The sequence below is a fragment of the Tursiops truncatus genome, chromosome 13, assembly GCF_011762595.2.
Source record: "Tursiops truncatus isolate mTurTru1 chromosome 13, mTurTru1.mat.Y, whole genome shotgun sequence".
Taxonomy (NCBI): Eukaryota; Metazoa; Chordata; class Mammalia; order Artiodactyla; family Delphinidae; genus Tursiops; species Tursiops truncatus.
Genome location: NC_047046.1, coordinates 23,840,737 through 23,856,910, shown reverse-complemented (window position 1 = coordinate 23,856,910; position 16,174 = coordinate 23,840,737). Strand labels below are relative to the sequence as shown.

The 16,174-nt window shown below is 47.0% G+C and overlaps 1 protein-coding gene across 16 annotated transcripts in view; it reads right to left on the bottom strand.

Annotated features, from left to right (window-relative positions):
• Window positions 1-16,174, bottom strand: part of SFI1 (SFI1 centrin binding protein) — an 84,335-nt gene that overhangs the window by 5,540 nt on the left and 62,621 nt on the right. For 13 of the 16 annotated variants that reach the window (XM_033837234.2, XM_033837233.2, XM_033837239.2 and 10 more), the window contains 7 exons: window positions 6,802-6,883; window positions 6,306-6,484; window positions 5,539-5,614; window positions 4,940-5,035; window positions 4,451-4,527; window positions 3,517-3,619; window positions 2,201-2,297 (listed from right to left, as the gene is read on the bottom strand). In XM_033837234.2, the coding sequence (XP_033693125.1) occupies window positions 2,201-2,297; window positions 3,517-3,619; window positions 4,451-4,527; window positions 4,940-5,035; window positions 5,539-5,614; window positions 6,306-6,484; window positions 6,802-6,883 (710 nt within the window). The remainder of the gene's footprint in view (window positions 1-2,200; window positions 2,298-3,516; window positions 3,620-4,450; window positions 4,528-4,939; window positions 5,036-5,538; window positions 5,615-6,305; window positions 6,485-6,801; window positions 6,884-16,174) is intronic. The other 3 variants (XM_033837238.2, XM_033837244.2, XM_033837245.2) reach the window with 3 other exon arrangements.

Here is a 16,174-nt window from a genome sequence, read left to right as displayed (position 1 = left end):
CAGCCATAATCCTGTGCACAGCGACCACAGGTGTGCCAGGGCCCCAGCGGAACTGCCCACAAGATGCTGCTGGGCACATCAACGAGAAGACCCTGGGTCTGAGGGAGTGGGAGGCAGTGGCCCCATTTTCCAGAGAGGAAAACGAGGCTCAGAGGCCCAGGCAGCCTGAGACAGGCTGGGGAGAAGCAAGGTGTCTGCTGGTCGTGTCCTGCCCGGGCTCCACAGGCAGGCAGGGGCCACACCCTGCACTGCATCTGTGTCACCAGATTCTCTCTTGAGGGAGCGAGCACTCTCTTCTGATTTTTTTCCTCTTCTTCAGCCCCAAGAGAAGTTTCTTTTAGAGAAAACAGAAGAGAGCTGACCCCAAGGCACAGAGGCCAAGATGGGGTTGTCCTCCAGGACCTGCCGGAGGTGGGCAGGGAAAGCCACGGTCACAAGCTTGGAGGGGTTAGCACTAAGTGCTGAAATTTCCCAGGTCCTGCTTTATGCGGGGATATCTTAGCCTCACTGGACCCTCGTGATCAACTCCAGAGGCAGGTACTATCATCCCCATCCACAGACGGAGACACCAAGGCTGAGAGGAGGCCGTGCCCGAGGTCGTATAGCCAGCAGGCGGCCCTGCCTGCACCTCTCAAGCACCGATCAGCGTGAGTGTCCACGACTCTGTCCTCCTGCACCACCTAGCCCAGCCCTGGACCGCTAAGGTGTGCCTGAGACTCAGAGGCCTTAATTAAGCCAAGACATGGTCCCACAGGTACTGACTGCACATCTGCTGTGTGCTGACAACACAGTGTCTTCTCACATGGTCTCCCCGGTCCTCTGTACCAGCCCTAATGGACACAGTGAGCCCAGGGCCAGCCACGTGCTGCCACCCCGTCTAAGGAAAGCTGCCGCCTGCAGGCCAGCAGAGGGAAGAAGCTTTAGCTGTGTCCTGTGCCTATCACCTCCCCACCGTGGCCGCCTGACCCAAACTGGAAGGCCCATGCAGCGCTGGTGCCAAAACTCTGGTCCAAGCAGAGGCCAGGGACGGGCTGAGCCCCTCGGCATCTTTCCTGGGAATGACTAGAAACACAGCCCTGGTTTCCGGGGCAAGGGGCAGCCTGAGGACACAGAGAAGCATGCTGAGGGCGGACCAGGTGCGGGATTCTGGACCCCAGGATTCCATTCAGGGGGAAGCAGGATCTGTGTTCATCAACACAAGAAAATAGTCAGAACCAAACCTAAGTGGATTGTCCTGGAACAAATGCTATTAAGCCAATTTAACAACGTGGTCCGTTTTCTCTCTGGTCTGATTTAAACCATTTCCATTTGTTTTCTCATTTATTCTAATAGGAGCTGCCTCTTTAGAGCATCAGACTCTCCGCAGCAGAGCCAAGGGCCTCTGTTTCCACACGTCTCTTGAACAGAGGCTCCATCTGGACCGTTTCCCAGGCTGTTTGTACGGCAGGTCACGGGACTACCTGGTGCCAACCAGGCAAGTCCCTGCTCCCTAAACGGGCAAGGAAGCGGACTCTGACACGACGGGGCTCACTTGACAAGCAGCCGCCGCCTTCCCATCAAAGCGCCCCACCCCGGCAACCCCTAAGTCCCCCGTTCCAGCTCCGTGTCTGCATTTCTCTGTAGGTCTCAAGCCTTGGCCTTTCATTTTAATATAAACTGGTTGGCAATCAGTTGGGAAGAGAAAGTGAAGATGTACTGGACTGAATAGTTACTCCCTACCAAGTTCACGTCCATCCTGGAACCTCAGAGCTGATGTTATTTGGGCAGAGGGTCGGTGCAGTGCAGTAACTGACAGCTAAAGTGGGCTGGGGCTGGGCCCTTAATCCCGTACGACTGGTGTCCTTCTAAGGAGAGACACAGATACACAGGGAAGACAGCCATGTGACAACAGGGCCGAGGCTGGAGTGACCTGTCTACAACCTGAGGAACAGCAAGGATTGCCGGGAGCCACCAGAAGTTGGACAAGGCAGGAAAAGGGGCCTCCCCTAGAGCCTTCGGAGGGAGCACAGCCCTGCCGACACCCGAGTTTGGACTCAGAGAACAATTTTCTGTTGTTTTAAAGTCTGTGGTCCTTGGTTACCTCAGCAACAGGAAGCTAATACACATGAGAAAGAGACAAGAGACTGAGGGGAAGCACCTTGGGAGAATAAAGAAAGCTGTGTCCTTCACAGGCCTCTCCTCAGCTTCCGGGCCCACTTACCCCTATTCAGCGCCACCTGGGCGTCCCTGACAGCCTGGCCCTCCTGCTGTCGGTAGTATATCTGCACTGACACTGCCTCCCGCCACGCGATCAGGACCTATGGGCAGAAGAAGAATAGAGGGGTGATCACGGCATGTCCCGACTCCCCGGGGTCACCCCAGCTCTGCAGGCAGCTCCTCGTGGAATGAGGCCAGGTGTACGGCACTCACACACGTTCCAGAAAGCGCCCGCCGTCCGCGCAGATGGCGGGCAACCATGCCCAGCACCCTCGCTGGAAGCCCTGTATCTCAGGCGACGGGACCAGAGGAGCTAAACTTCATACCATGTCACGAAGAAGTCAAGTCCTCACGTGGGCTTTCATTCTACTATTTGTTAAATGGAAGCCTTACGTTTCAGGCACTTTCACATATAAGGTACATACGAAATCACAGTAGCAGAACACAGTAGCAGAACCAGAACACAGTAGCAGAACACAAATCACACGCCTGCTCCCCAAACAGTCACGAACTGAATCCCCCCACAAAGGCCTCCTCCCTTCTGAGCCCTGAAGCCAAGCAGAGTCCTGACCCTCCTTCCAGGGGGAGGGGACACACATGCTGGCCTCGGAGCATTCCTGAGAGCAGACTGCACCCTGACCATGTGTAATTAACACTCATCTGTGGAGGCTCCAAAGCTGTCAGCACCAGTCCCGGCCTGCCAGTGCGGGGCTCCCAGCGAAGTGCTTTCTTCTAAAACACCCCAGAGTCCAGGGACCACCTCTGTCATGTCATTTGAGTCTCCCGTCTAGTGACACGTCTTCTTCTCATAGCCATGTCCCTCCCCCAGCACGTGGGCCCAGGCCACACCAAGTGGCATTTTGGGGGCCACTTCCCAGCAACAATGACCAATGATCTCACATTCCTGGATGCTCTACAGAAAGCCCGCACAGTCACGAATCCCGCAAGGCCGATGAGCAGGATGGGGGAAAGGGGGCACCCAAGCATCCTATGCCCACACAAAGGGACAGAGGTGTGGTGACTTACACGATTTGTCCCAGCGGAAAATTCCATGTGTGTGGGAAATACTGGTTCTGGTAAGAGCTGGTTCATACTCACTACATGCCATGCTTTTGTTTTAACGGATATTGGTCCATACTTCAGTACAATAAACGAATGAAGAAACCCACCTGCGGGCACAGCTGTGTGTGGTGGAGAAGGGAGCCATCTCGTTTTCTAGGCTCCTCATTCAGCTCAAACCTCCACAGCCACCCCCCACGCCACCCCTCACAGGAACACGGCCCCCACCCCCTGGCGACCAGCTGGCTTGCCAGGGCTCACCTTGGAGCACAGGGTCCTTCTGTAGTGAGCTGCTGCTCGAGAGGCTTTCTTTGCTTCGTCCGCTTGGGCCACGGCATTCTCTCTCCAGCGACGTAATGCACCCCTGTGGTACATGGGGGGACAGGGTGATATGGATGTGAACAGTGCGAGGCTCTTCAGCCTGGTCCTGAATTGAGGTCTCCCTGTGCCCAAGTGTATCTGTCGCGCTGACAGCCACGTTTACGTTGACTCCACACCCTGCACACGGCTGAGCTGCTCTGTGCAGGTGCCATGGGAGCACCACAGGCACTGCAGTCTCGTGCATTCACGCACCACAGGGAACGCTAAGCCGTTTCCAGATGACGATGACACAGGTGATGCATCCATGATAAGAGAGGTGGAGACGGGGAAAATGGAGGAAGGGCACGGGCAGCCTGGAACAGCATGTGCTGAACAAACACAGAGGCAGGAAAAGAAAGAGCGGAAATGAGGGAGGGAGTAGTTTAGAGATTGGTTCAGCAGGAGCTGCGGGACAGGCTTCGGAGGCCGTGGAGCCGAGGGGTATAAGTGAGTCCACGGGTGTGAGAGACACAGATGGTCCCAGAGGCTGGGACAAAGGCCTGGAGAGCCGGGGGTGGGGGGACTGACTGGGAGCTGAGAGGAGGTGAAAAGGCGAATCCTGCAGGTCTGAACTGGGCAGGGAGAGGCGCTCAGACGAGCAAGACACGCAGGAGATGGCTCAGCTGCTTCCCAGAGGCCCTGCTCTGCACACAGTGTGGGTGCAAGACATGAGGGGCCCAGGAAACAGTGCTTGCTGTGGAAAAGCCAAAGCCACGCTCTGAGCAGCACGAGGCAGCCAGGCCCCATCGCCTGGCCCTCGTCAGGGCCCCCAACCCACCCGGGTCTGCAGTCTGTTCCCTGTTCCTCAGGTTGGGCTGGGGCCATGTTGACTCACCGCAGCAGCCGCCTCTCGTGCCGGCTCTCCCTGGCTGCCACCTCCTGAAGGACGCTCCGCACCCGGCTCTGGTAAACCTGCAGACGACCAGGAGGACTGGAGGCTACCCCAGGCCCACACCATTCCCCACTCTCAGGCAGCCGCAGAGGTACAGGGGCTGTGATGCCCAGAGCGCTTACCACAGAGGGCGGGGAGCGGGCAGGAGCCCACCCAACAACAGGGAGATGACTTGCTAAGCTCTCACCTGGTGAGTCCAACCACTGGACCCCTGACAAGGAGTCCCCCTGGTGGTAAGGCTGGTACCCCGGGCAAGGATGGGAGAACTTAGCTCTGCAGTTTAAGACCCACTGGCCAGGGCACTTGCCCTGAGTCTTGTGGAATTATTACTCTGTTTTGGGAGGGGCAGGAAGAACAAGGAAGGGAAACAAAGCCTCCAGAATCCCCCTCCCTACCAGGCAAGGAGATTTGGAGGAAAGCAGCATCTCCTACCCCCCAGGTCTGCAGCGCCCTGTACAGCAAGGTGTGCTGGCGATGCAGGTCGGCTCGCATCAGCTTCTGCTGCTCGGCACTGTGCAGGGCCAGGCGCTGCGGACACAGGAGACAGCTGGCTGCTGTGGGCCCAGGGCCAAGGAGGGCTCGGACGTGCCTCCGTTTCACACTTCGTTTGGGGGAGCTTGGGTAAGGTGCTTATTAACCTCCGAGCCCCAGCATCTGCCTCTATAAACGTGCTCCTCTTAGGGGTTTGTGAGGCTCACAGGGAGCAAGTGCCTGGCTGCGGGTAAACGCTGACCAATTTCAGCTTTAACATTTTTCATCCTGAAGAGGATGCCTGTGACCAGTTAGATCAGGAACTTTAAATTCAGAGCGTTACGGAAGAACAGCCTGGCAGCTAACAGAACATGGAACTGTGAGCCAATCATCTCATGAAACCAGGTTAGCACTGCACCTGCACCCTGGCCTCCTCCCCACACTCAGAAGCAGGTGGTTTCCGAGGGACCGTGGAGGAGACCGTATGTTCGCCCTGAGCCTGACACATGGCTCCACCTGCCCATAACCCCACGCGGGCCGCACTTGTGCCAAAGCCTCACCTCCCTCCACCTGCTCCAGGCCCAACACAGGAGCTGTGCCGCGTGGAACCGTGCAGCCCGTGCCCTGCCCGTCCTCCTGTGGGGAGACAGTCAGTGCTCAACCCAGGTCCTCCAAAGGCCCTCTCGAGGGGTACTCCTTCGCAGCCCCTGGCCCCTGCTCAGTGGTTCTTCAACATGGACGGGAACCAAGACCCTTTCAGAAGAGCTGCCAAAGGATTTAGGTTCTCCACCCAGAAAAGCACACATAAAATCAAATTTTTGTGGACAACTTCACAGGGCTCTGTATTCGTGTGGTAATAGGTAACTGAAGAGGAGGTTAAATGTGGCCAGAGTTTGAGAGGTGAGAGACCCTCAGAGCATGAAGTAGATCTAGAGAGGAACCAAGGCAGGATGATGCCTGCAGGGAACACAGGGGCACCTGCCCTGGCCCCTAACCACATGGCGAGGTAAAAACTGCCACGACCTGCCCCTGGGCACGGTTGCTTCGAATGGGCCCCAATCAGTGAGCAGGATGTAGCTGATGGACAGGACCTAAGATCCACAGGCACATCTGACCAGCCGAGTTCCTGAGTCCAGAGATTCATGTGGTGCCCCAGGAGCCTCTCCCTACAGCCCTGGTCTTGCTTAGACTGTTTCAAGTTGAATTTCCAGAACTTAAGACCAGAGTCTACGCTAACACGACCCCTCAGACTGATGCTCAGTGCTGCTACTACAGTCAAAGCTGCCCTGACCTGGAAAGGGCTTCAAAGGCAGAAGCAGCCACTCACTCTGTTCTGAGCCCTCGGGCACTCTCTCTCCAGACACAGAAAGCCTTCCTGAGCCACCTGAGGCGGTGGTGGGCACAGGCCACTGCTTGTCGCTGCCGCTCCAGGCGATGTGCTACTGCTTGCTGGCACCACATGGACCAGGACCTCCGCAGAAACTGCCGCTCTGCGTGGAGTATGGCCTGCGGCAGGGAGAGATCAGAATGGGTCAAGTAGGAGGCGACACAGAAGCCAGGGAGTCTGCAGGCCACAAAGGATGACCAAGGCAGAAGAACTGGATGTGCAGGAGCTGCTCTGGCCCAGAAGCCATCTGTAAACTCCACTGACAAAGGAAACAGATGCCCAGACCCTGCTCCTGCCTCATGAGTCCTGGTCACAGGCAGGTCGCCCTTCAGGGTGGGTCTGGGTCTGGATAGCGTCCTAGGAGGGGAGGCAGTGAGTGCAAAGGCTTGAAGCAGGTCCTCCTGGTCCCAGTACCTCCTAGGGGAGAACCACTTACCATTCTCTCTGCCAAGCGGTGTTCTCGATGCTGAGATACCTTCTGACACCAAAGTGCAAACAACCGCTTCTCTAACATCACCCTAAAAGAACCCAAATGAATAAGAGTAAACAACTCCAAAAGAATGAGAAGTTCCAAATAATTGGATTTTTTCTTTTATACGCTTCCATTAAGAGCGAAATAAGCCTAGGTGGGGAGGAAGGAAAGCATACAATAGACAAAAACCCCACAAATGATCCAACACATTCCACATTATTTCTGGCCTCACCCAGATGGTACAAAAAAGACTCAGACTTTGAGACCCTATTTCTTCATCCACCCCACGTTGAATCACCAATGGTGCTCAACGCTCACAGTGAAAGTCTTTCCAGTCCATGCTGAGCAGCCAGGCTGCTGCTATACAAATTCTTGGGGGAAGTAGTTAAAAAAAACAGATGCCAGGGCTTTCCTGGTGGCGCAGTGGTTGAGAGTCCGCCTGCCGATGCAGGGGACACGGGTTCGTGCCCTGGTCCGGGAGGATCCCACATGCCGTGGAGCGGCTGGGCCCATGAGCCATGGCCACTGGGCCTGCGCGTCCGGAGCCTGTGCTTCGCAACAGGAGAGGCCACAACGGTGAGGGGCCCGCGTACCGCAAACAAAACAAAACAAAAAAAACAGATGCCAGACCCCCAAAGCTGAGCTGGGCCCTAGGAAATGGAATTTTAAACAAGTATTCCAGGTGAGGTGAAGAGAGAGACAGGTTTGTCACCTTTGCCTACTTGCACACCATAATGACATCAAAACCTGCAAAAGCAGCACTGGGATGACTGGTCAACAGCCTGCAGGGGATGTGTCTCGGCAAAGCCATCAGGACTGACACTGTGGGACAGAAGAAGACGGCTCCCCTGGCATTTAACCCATCAGACACACCACTCAAAACACTTCCAACCACGACACAGCAACTGGTCCTAGGCCTGCCCTCCAGCCATGTGTATTACAAAATGGGACAAGCTATATGAAGCACCTGCTTCCAGGCACTGGGCAATAGGCAATGCACACGTGATACTTAAGAGATGGGAAACATGCAAGGTTAGCCCCTTGGCTGCCCAGGCCCTCTACTGGGGGCAGTTTCTGGGCACTGGGGGCAGGGGAGGGAGTCCAAGGAGAGCACGACAGTCTCACTGAGCTGAGGCAGAGACTGGAGTTCGAGACCAGAGAGGAGGAACTGGGTGGACATGTGTGGCCTTCCCAGGCCTGGGCGGTAGTGACCCTACCCCACCCCCAGGCACGCTCATGGACACCTTGTGCCCTCCACAGATGAGGCTGCACAAGCAGACTCCATGAGCCCTAGCAGAGCAGCTGCTGCAGAGCTACGAGATGAATGGAGATACCAGAGGTTGGACAGGGCTGGGAGAGGGAGTTCTGGCCTAGTCAGAGTTAAGAGACCTCCCTGGGAACCTCAGACTCAGAAAGCCTAGGCCCTAAGAATAAAAGTCATGCCCTAACCCTGAATACAAAATCAAAAAAGACCCACACAAAGAAAGAATAAAACCACACTGGACAGGATCAACAGGAACCACCAGAATAAACATGAACCATCACCTGCCAGAACAAAATGCAACACATTGAAAAGAAGCTGAAAATAATGACCCAAATGTTGGAATTGGCAAACACTTAAAAAGAGCTATTATATGTAAGTTTTGTATTTTAATGAAAAGATGAACAAACTTAGTTACCAGACAGGGACTCTCATAAGAGAAACAAACTACAAAAAAAGAACTAAATGGTTTGATGGTTCCTCAAAAAGTTAAACACAGAATTACCATATTGATCCAGTAATTCCACTCCTAGGTATATAGCCAAAGGATTAAAAGCAGGGACTCAAACAGGTGCTCACAGCAGCATTATTCACAATAGCCAAAAGGTGGAAACAACCTATCTATCAACCTGACCTATCTATCAACACATGGATGGAAAAACAAATTGTGGTATGTCCATACAATGGAATATTATTAAGCCATAAAAAGGAATGAAATTCTTACATGTGCTACAATACAGATAAACCTTGAAAATGTCATGCTAAGTGGACTAAGTCAGGCACAAAATGACAAATATTTTATGGTTCCACTTACGTGAGGTACATAGAATAGGCATTGCAGAGACAGAAAGTAGGTTAGAGGTTACCTGGGCTGGGAGTAGATGAGAGTGAAAAGTTACTATTTAATGGGTACAGAGTTTCTGTTTAGGATGATGAAAAAGTTCTAAAAGTGGATAGTGGTGATGACTGTATAATATTGTGAATGTACTTAACGCCACTGAATTGTGTACTTGAAAATGGTTAAAATGGTAAGTTTTAAAAAAAATTATCTTAATGATTCAGAGTTTATTTCAGTGGACTATTAGAACTGAAAATAGATGCATATGTATATATACATGTTTTAATTTAAAAGTAAATGGAAAATAAAGCCAAACAAATTGAAGAGGAAAGATTTGAGGAGACTAATCAACTAAGCATCTTGAAAATGTAACTTCTCTTTGAACTAAGAAATATTATATCCTTTTGGCAAGTCTTTCCTTTCAGTATAATAATAGCTACTAAGACATATAACTTATTTATTTTAGGTCCAAGAGACATTCACGGATTAAGATTAAAAGATAAATTCTTTCCCATTCCTCTCTTCTCCACATTTTCCTTCCATTTTCTCAGCTTTTATTTTACTGTCTGCTGTGATGCTATGTGGCTAACTCATTTTTTAAAAAAGAATTTATTTATTTTTCGCTGCATTGGGTCTCTGTTGTGCACACAGGCTTTCTCTAGTTGCGGCGAACTTGCGGGCTCTAGAGCGCAGGCTCAGTAGTTGTGGCACACGGGCTTAGTTGCTCCGCGGCATGTGGGATCTTCCCAGACCAGGGCTCAAACCCGTGTCCCCTGCATTGGCAGGCAGATTCTTAACCACTGCGCCACCAAGGAAGTCCCCCACAACTCATTTTTGACTGAAATACTTCCAACTATCAAACGATACAGTAGACAAAAACACCAATTGACAAGACAATTAATTACCTTTACAGAAATCTTGCCACTTTATACTGAAATATTTAAAATCATGTTCTTCACACCAAAATGAAACTAATTTTATATTTTTAAAAAATTAATAATTACAATTCCTCTTTGGTTGTTTCTTTTGTGATTGTAATAAATACATAAAATACTGAGCAAACTTCACCTTTTAAAATATGAAATGGTAAGTTTTATGTTACATGTTTTACCACAATTTTAAAAATAAAAGGAAGCAAATGAAAATCCCAGAACTGATAAGTACCGTATCTGAAGTAGAAAAGTCACTGGATGGGCTACAAATTAGAAACTGCATAAGAAAGACCACTGAACTTGAAGACAGATCAAGAGAAAAGTATCCAATCCAAACACCAGAGAGAAAAAGGGAAGAAAAATATTGAACAGAGCCTCGGTGACCTGTGGGACAATATTAAGTGGTCTAACATAGTATAATTTGAGTCTCAGAAGGAGAGAAGAGCAGATATAGGGTAGATAAATTACATGAAGAAATAAAAGACTTCCCAAATTTGGTTGGAGTGGGGGTGGGGTGACACCTCTGATCCAAGCAGCTCAGTGAACCCCAAGCAGGACAAACATAAGAAAACTACACCTAAATACATCACACCCTAAATGCTGAAAACCAAAGATTGGTAAGAACATCTTAAAAGGAAAGGAAGAGAGACAGATTACATTCAGGGATACAATACAAATGACACGTGACTTTTCATCAGAAATAATGGAGGTGAGAAGACAACAGAACACTGTCTTAAAAACACTTGGACTGATTCACTTTGTTATAAAGCAGAAACTAACACACCATTGTAAAGCAATTATACTCCAATAAAGATGTTAAAAAAAAACAAAACAAAAAAACACTTGGAAGTGAGGGGATGGAGAAAACAACTCATTGTTCCGTAGCCAGGGAAAAGTCCTTTAAATATGAGACAGTGAAATGAGCATAAAACAAAAGCTGAGATGGTTCATCTCCAGCTAACCTGTACTCTATAAAAATGCCAAAGGAGGGCTTCCCTGGTGGCGCAGTCATTCAGAGTCTGCCTGCCAATGCAGGGGACACGGGTTCATGCCCCGGTCCGGGAAGATTCCACATGCTGCAGAGCGGCTGGGCCCGTGAGCCATGGCCGCTGAGCCTGTGCGTCTGGAGCCTGTGCTCCGCAACAGGAGAGGCCACAACAGTGAGAGGCCCATGTACCGCAAAAAAAAAAAAAAAAAAAAAAAGCCAAAGGATCTTCTTCAGGATGAAAGGAAATGATACAAATAAAACCCACAAATCTACAAAAAGAAACAAAGTACACCAGATATGTAAAATATGTGGGTAAATATAAAAGACTATATTTTTTCTTCTCCTTATTTTAAAAAAATAATTCTGATTGTTTAAAGCAAAAATAGTAACATTGTATTGGGTAAAAAGTATTGCAGACACAAAATATATGACAACAAATACCATCAAGATAAAGAGGAAAGGAATTTTACTATCTTTATGTTCTTACATTTAACATGAAGTAGTACAGTAGTGTTCTAAATAGGGCTTCCCTGGTGGCACAGTGGTTAAGAATCCGCCTGCCAATGCAGGGGACACATGTTCGAGCCCTGGTCCAGGAAGATCCCATATGCCGCGGAGCAACTAAGCCCGTGTGCCACAACTACTGAGCCTGTGCTCTAGAGCCTGTGAGCCACAATTACGGAGCCCACGTGGCACAACTACTGAAGCCCGCACACCTAGGAGAAGCCACCCCAATGAGAAGCCTGCATACTGCAACGAAGAGTAGCCCCCGCTTGCCACAACTAGAGAAAGCCCATGTGCAGCAACGAAGACCCAACACAGCCAAAAAAAAAAAGTATTCTAAATAGAGCTGTAATAAGTTAATGATGCATACTGTAATTCCTAGAACTACTTTAAAAAATACAAAAGGTAGACCCCGAAAAGTCAAAGCAATCCTGAGAAAAAAAGAACAAAGCTAGAGGTATCATACTCCCTGACTTCAAATTATACTACAAAGCTATATTAATCAAAACAACATGGCACTAGCAGGAAAAAAAAAAAAGACACACAGATTAATGGAACAGAATTGAGAGCTCAGAAATAAATCCACACATATATGGACAACTGATTTATGATAAAGAAGCAAAGAACATACAATGCAGAAAGGATAGTCTCTTCAAAAAATAGTGTTGAGGGCTTCCCTGGTGGCGCACTGGTTAAGAGTCCGCCTGCCGATGCAGGGGACACGGGTTCATGCCCGGGTCCGGGAAGATCCCACATGCTGCGGAGTGGCTGGGCCCGTGAACCATAGCCGCTGAGCCTGTGCTCCTCAACGGGAGAAGCCACAACAATGAAAGGCCCACATACCGCAAAAAAAAACCAAAAACAAAATAGTGTTGAGAAAACTGGACAACCACATGTAAAAGAATAGAACTAGACCACTATTTTACAGCACACACAAAAATTAACTCAAAATGTATTAAACACTTGAATGTATGACCTGAAACCATAAAAATCCTAGAAGAAAATACAGGCAGTACAACCTCTGACATTGGTCTTAGCAATATCTTTCTGGATACACCTCATTCAGGCAAAAGAAACAAAAGCAAAAATAAACAAATGGACTACGTCAAACTAAAAATCTAGGTAGAAAGAACAAAATAAAGAGCTTATATCAATTAAAGAAAGATAAACAAGAAAATTAGCAAAAGTTGGCTTTTTAAAAAAACAAATTCTTAGCAAGACTGACCAAGAAAAAAAGAGAAAACACACAAATTACCAAAATCAGGAATGAAAGTGGTGGTATCATTCCAGATTCTACAGACAATAAAGGGCACCTTTTTAAATTAAAAAAAGAAAAAAAAGAAAAAACAGAAACTCTAGGCCCAGATAATTTCACTAGGAAATTCCATCAAAAATTTAAAGAAATAATACCAACCTTAAAAAGCCTTTCAGAAAATAGAGGCAAAACATTACAAGAGAACTATAGACCAGTATCCCTTGTGAAAGTATATGTAAAAAATTTTAACAAAACATTAACAGACCAAAATCAATATGTAAAACGGATAATACATCACGACCAAGTTGGGTTTGTCTCAGGAATACAAGGTTGATTTAACATTTGAAAACCAGGAAAACTATATGATCATCTCAGTAAATGTGGAAAGAGCATTTGGCAAAATTTATCCACCATTCATAATAAAAACAGTCAGAAAACTAAGAATAGAAGGGAACATTCTCAGTCTAATAAAGGGCATCTATAAAAAGCTAATGCCTCAACAGTGAAATACTAACTACTTTTGTTTTCCCCCTAAGATTGGGAAAAAGACAAGTATGTACCCTCTTATCACTTCTATTCAATACCTTATTGGAGATCTTAGCCAGTGCAATAAGAGGGGAAAAAAAGCATACAGACTGAGAAGTATAATTAAGTTACCTTTGTTTACACATGACATGGTTATTTATGCAGAAACCCTATGCAATTTTAAAAGGAAGGAAGGATGAACTAAAACTAGTAAGTGAATTTAGAAATTTAGAATGGTCATGGAACTCAAGGCATCGACTGTACTTCTATATATTAGGACAAACAATTAGAAAATGAATTTTAAAAGTAATTCCATTTACAACAGCATCAAAAAAATTAGATATTTCGGAATAAATTTAACAAAATATATACATAACTTCAATACAAAGTTACAAAACACTGCTGAGAAAAATTAAAGAAAACCTATATAAATGGAGGATGTACCAAGTTCTTTTTATGGGAAGTCTCAATATGGTTAAGATATCGAATCTCCCCTAAATTGATCTATACAGATTCAGTGTTATTCCAAACAAAATCCCAGGAAGAATAAACTGATTTCAAAACCTGCTATAAAGATACAGTAATCAAGATAGTATCTTAATGGCATAAGAATAAACACATTAAACACATAGATAAATGAAACAGAAAAGAAAGTCCAGAAATAGATACAAACATATATGGCCGGGTTTCCCCGGCGGCGCAGTGGTTGAGAGTCCGCCTGCCGATGCAGAGAACACGGGTTCGTGCCCCGGTCCGGGAAGATCCCACGTGCCGTGGAGCGGCTGGGCCCGTGAGCCATGGCCGTTGAGCCTGCGTGTCCGGAGCCTGTGCTCCGCAACGGGAGAGGCCACAACAGTGAGAGGCCCACATACCGCAAAAAAAAAAAAAAAAAAAAAAATGGCCAATTGATTTTCAACAATGGTGCCAAGGCAATTCAATGGGGGAATGCAAATCTCAAGAAATGGTGCTGGACTGCATGTTGCAACTAAGAGTCCACAAGCCGCAACTAAGAAGTCCTCATGCCGCAACTAAGAAGTCCGCATGCTGCAACTAAGAAGTCCACATGCTGCAACTAAGAAGTACGCATGCCACAACAAAGATCCTGTGTGCCACAACTAAGACCTGGCACAGCATGCATGCATGAATGAATAAATAAATAAATATTAAAAAAAAAAAGAAATGGTGCTGGAAAAAACTGAAGAACAGAAAAAAAAAATCCTTGACTCCTACCTCATACCATATACAGAAAAAAATTCAAGATGATCACAGACCTAAATGTAAATGCTAAAACTAGAAAGCTTCTGGAGAAAATGTAGGAAGATATCTTTTGAGATCTTGGAGTAGGCAAATTATTTCAGAGAGAACCCCCAAATCGCTAATTATAAAAGAAAAAAACTGAGGAAATGGACTGTATTAAAAAATTTTTTAAACCACCACAATATAATTTTTCTACTTTTAATTTTTATTATTATTTTTAATTTCTTTTTTTTGGCTGCACTGTGCAGCATGTGGGATCTTAGTTCCCTGACCAGGGATTGAACCCGGGCCCCCTGCACTGGAAGCACAGAGTCTTAACCACTGGACCACCAGGAAAGTTCCCCTGGACTGTATCGAAATTAAACACTTCAACTCATCAAGAAAAAAATATATATATATATATTAATTCATTTCAGTACATATATAACCACCTACTTTGCTCTCAATTAAAAAAAATACTGTTAAAAAATGGAAAAGCAAGCCACACACTGGAAGAAAATATTTTTAATACCTAGTCCAATAAAAGAAATAATACGGACCAGAATATATTTTTAAAAAACTTCTACAAATCAATAAGAATTTTAAAAAGACATATGACCCAATTTTTTAAAAAGCGAGGAAAAAGACTTGAACAGACACTTCACAAAAGATATAAAATGGTCAATGAGCACATGATAAAGGCTGAAAGAGTCAAAACCTGTCTGGTATTCAAAGAATGAAAATCAGTTCAGATTGAAAAGAAAGAACAAGTCTACCATTCATCAGTCACACAGAAAGCCAACTGCAAAGAAACACTGTTTCTCTCAACATCATGCAAGATGCCACAAGGACTCCCTCTTTGGGTTGTTATTGCTTCCTCACCAGTGATGCCCCAGACAAGCTTTGCTATGTCCATTCACTCCTGAGGATACTCATGACAGCTCTCCCTAGTGAGTCCCTCCTCAACTTGCCTCAGAAACAGCAATCAATCCAAAACAGATCCCTGTTTCTCTTAGAGTCTCCTCAGTTCCTTCAGTGGGAGCCCAAATATTACAAATTCCCTTCCCTCAGGTACAGCAGCAATCCAGAGTTCCTCTGGAATTCCCTCCTTCCTGGCAATCAATCTGACTTGGTCAAATTACAGAGGCTTCTGTTCCTGGCTCATTAGGCTTTAAAGAAATGCTGGACAATCATTAGTCATCAGGAAAATGAGACAGCACTCCACACCCACCGTAACGGCTAAGTTAAAAAGACTGTCAAAAACAAAGTTGGTGAGGATGTGGAGCAACCAGAATTCTCAGATTTGCTGGTGGGAGCATAAAATGATGCAACCACCTGTAAGATTAAGCATAAACCCACCCCTGATCCAGAAGTCTACTTCTTGGTATCTACCCAAGAGAAATGAAAACATATTCCACTAAAACAAATGTTCACGGCAGCCTTACGCATAATGGCCTCAAACTGGAAACAACTCCTCTGTTAAAATGGATCAAAATACTGTCTTAGATTCATACAATAGAATACTACTCGGCAAATAAAAAACAGCTACAGATACATGCTACAACCTGGCACAATCTCAAAAACATTACGCTGAACTTTAAAAGACTTGCAGGCACAATAGAGTACGTACTGCATGATCCCACTGTACAAAGTTCAAAAACATGCAACATTAACCTAGAATGCCAGAAATCAGAACAGTGGTTATTTATGCAGGATAGGAACTGGCTGGAAAAGGGCTTGAAGGAGCTTCCTGGGGTGATGGAAATGTTCCGTATCTTGACTGGGGTGCTGATTATCC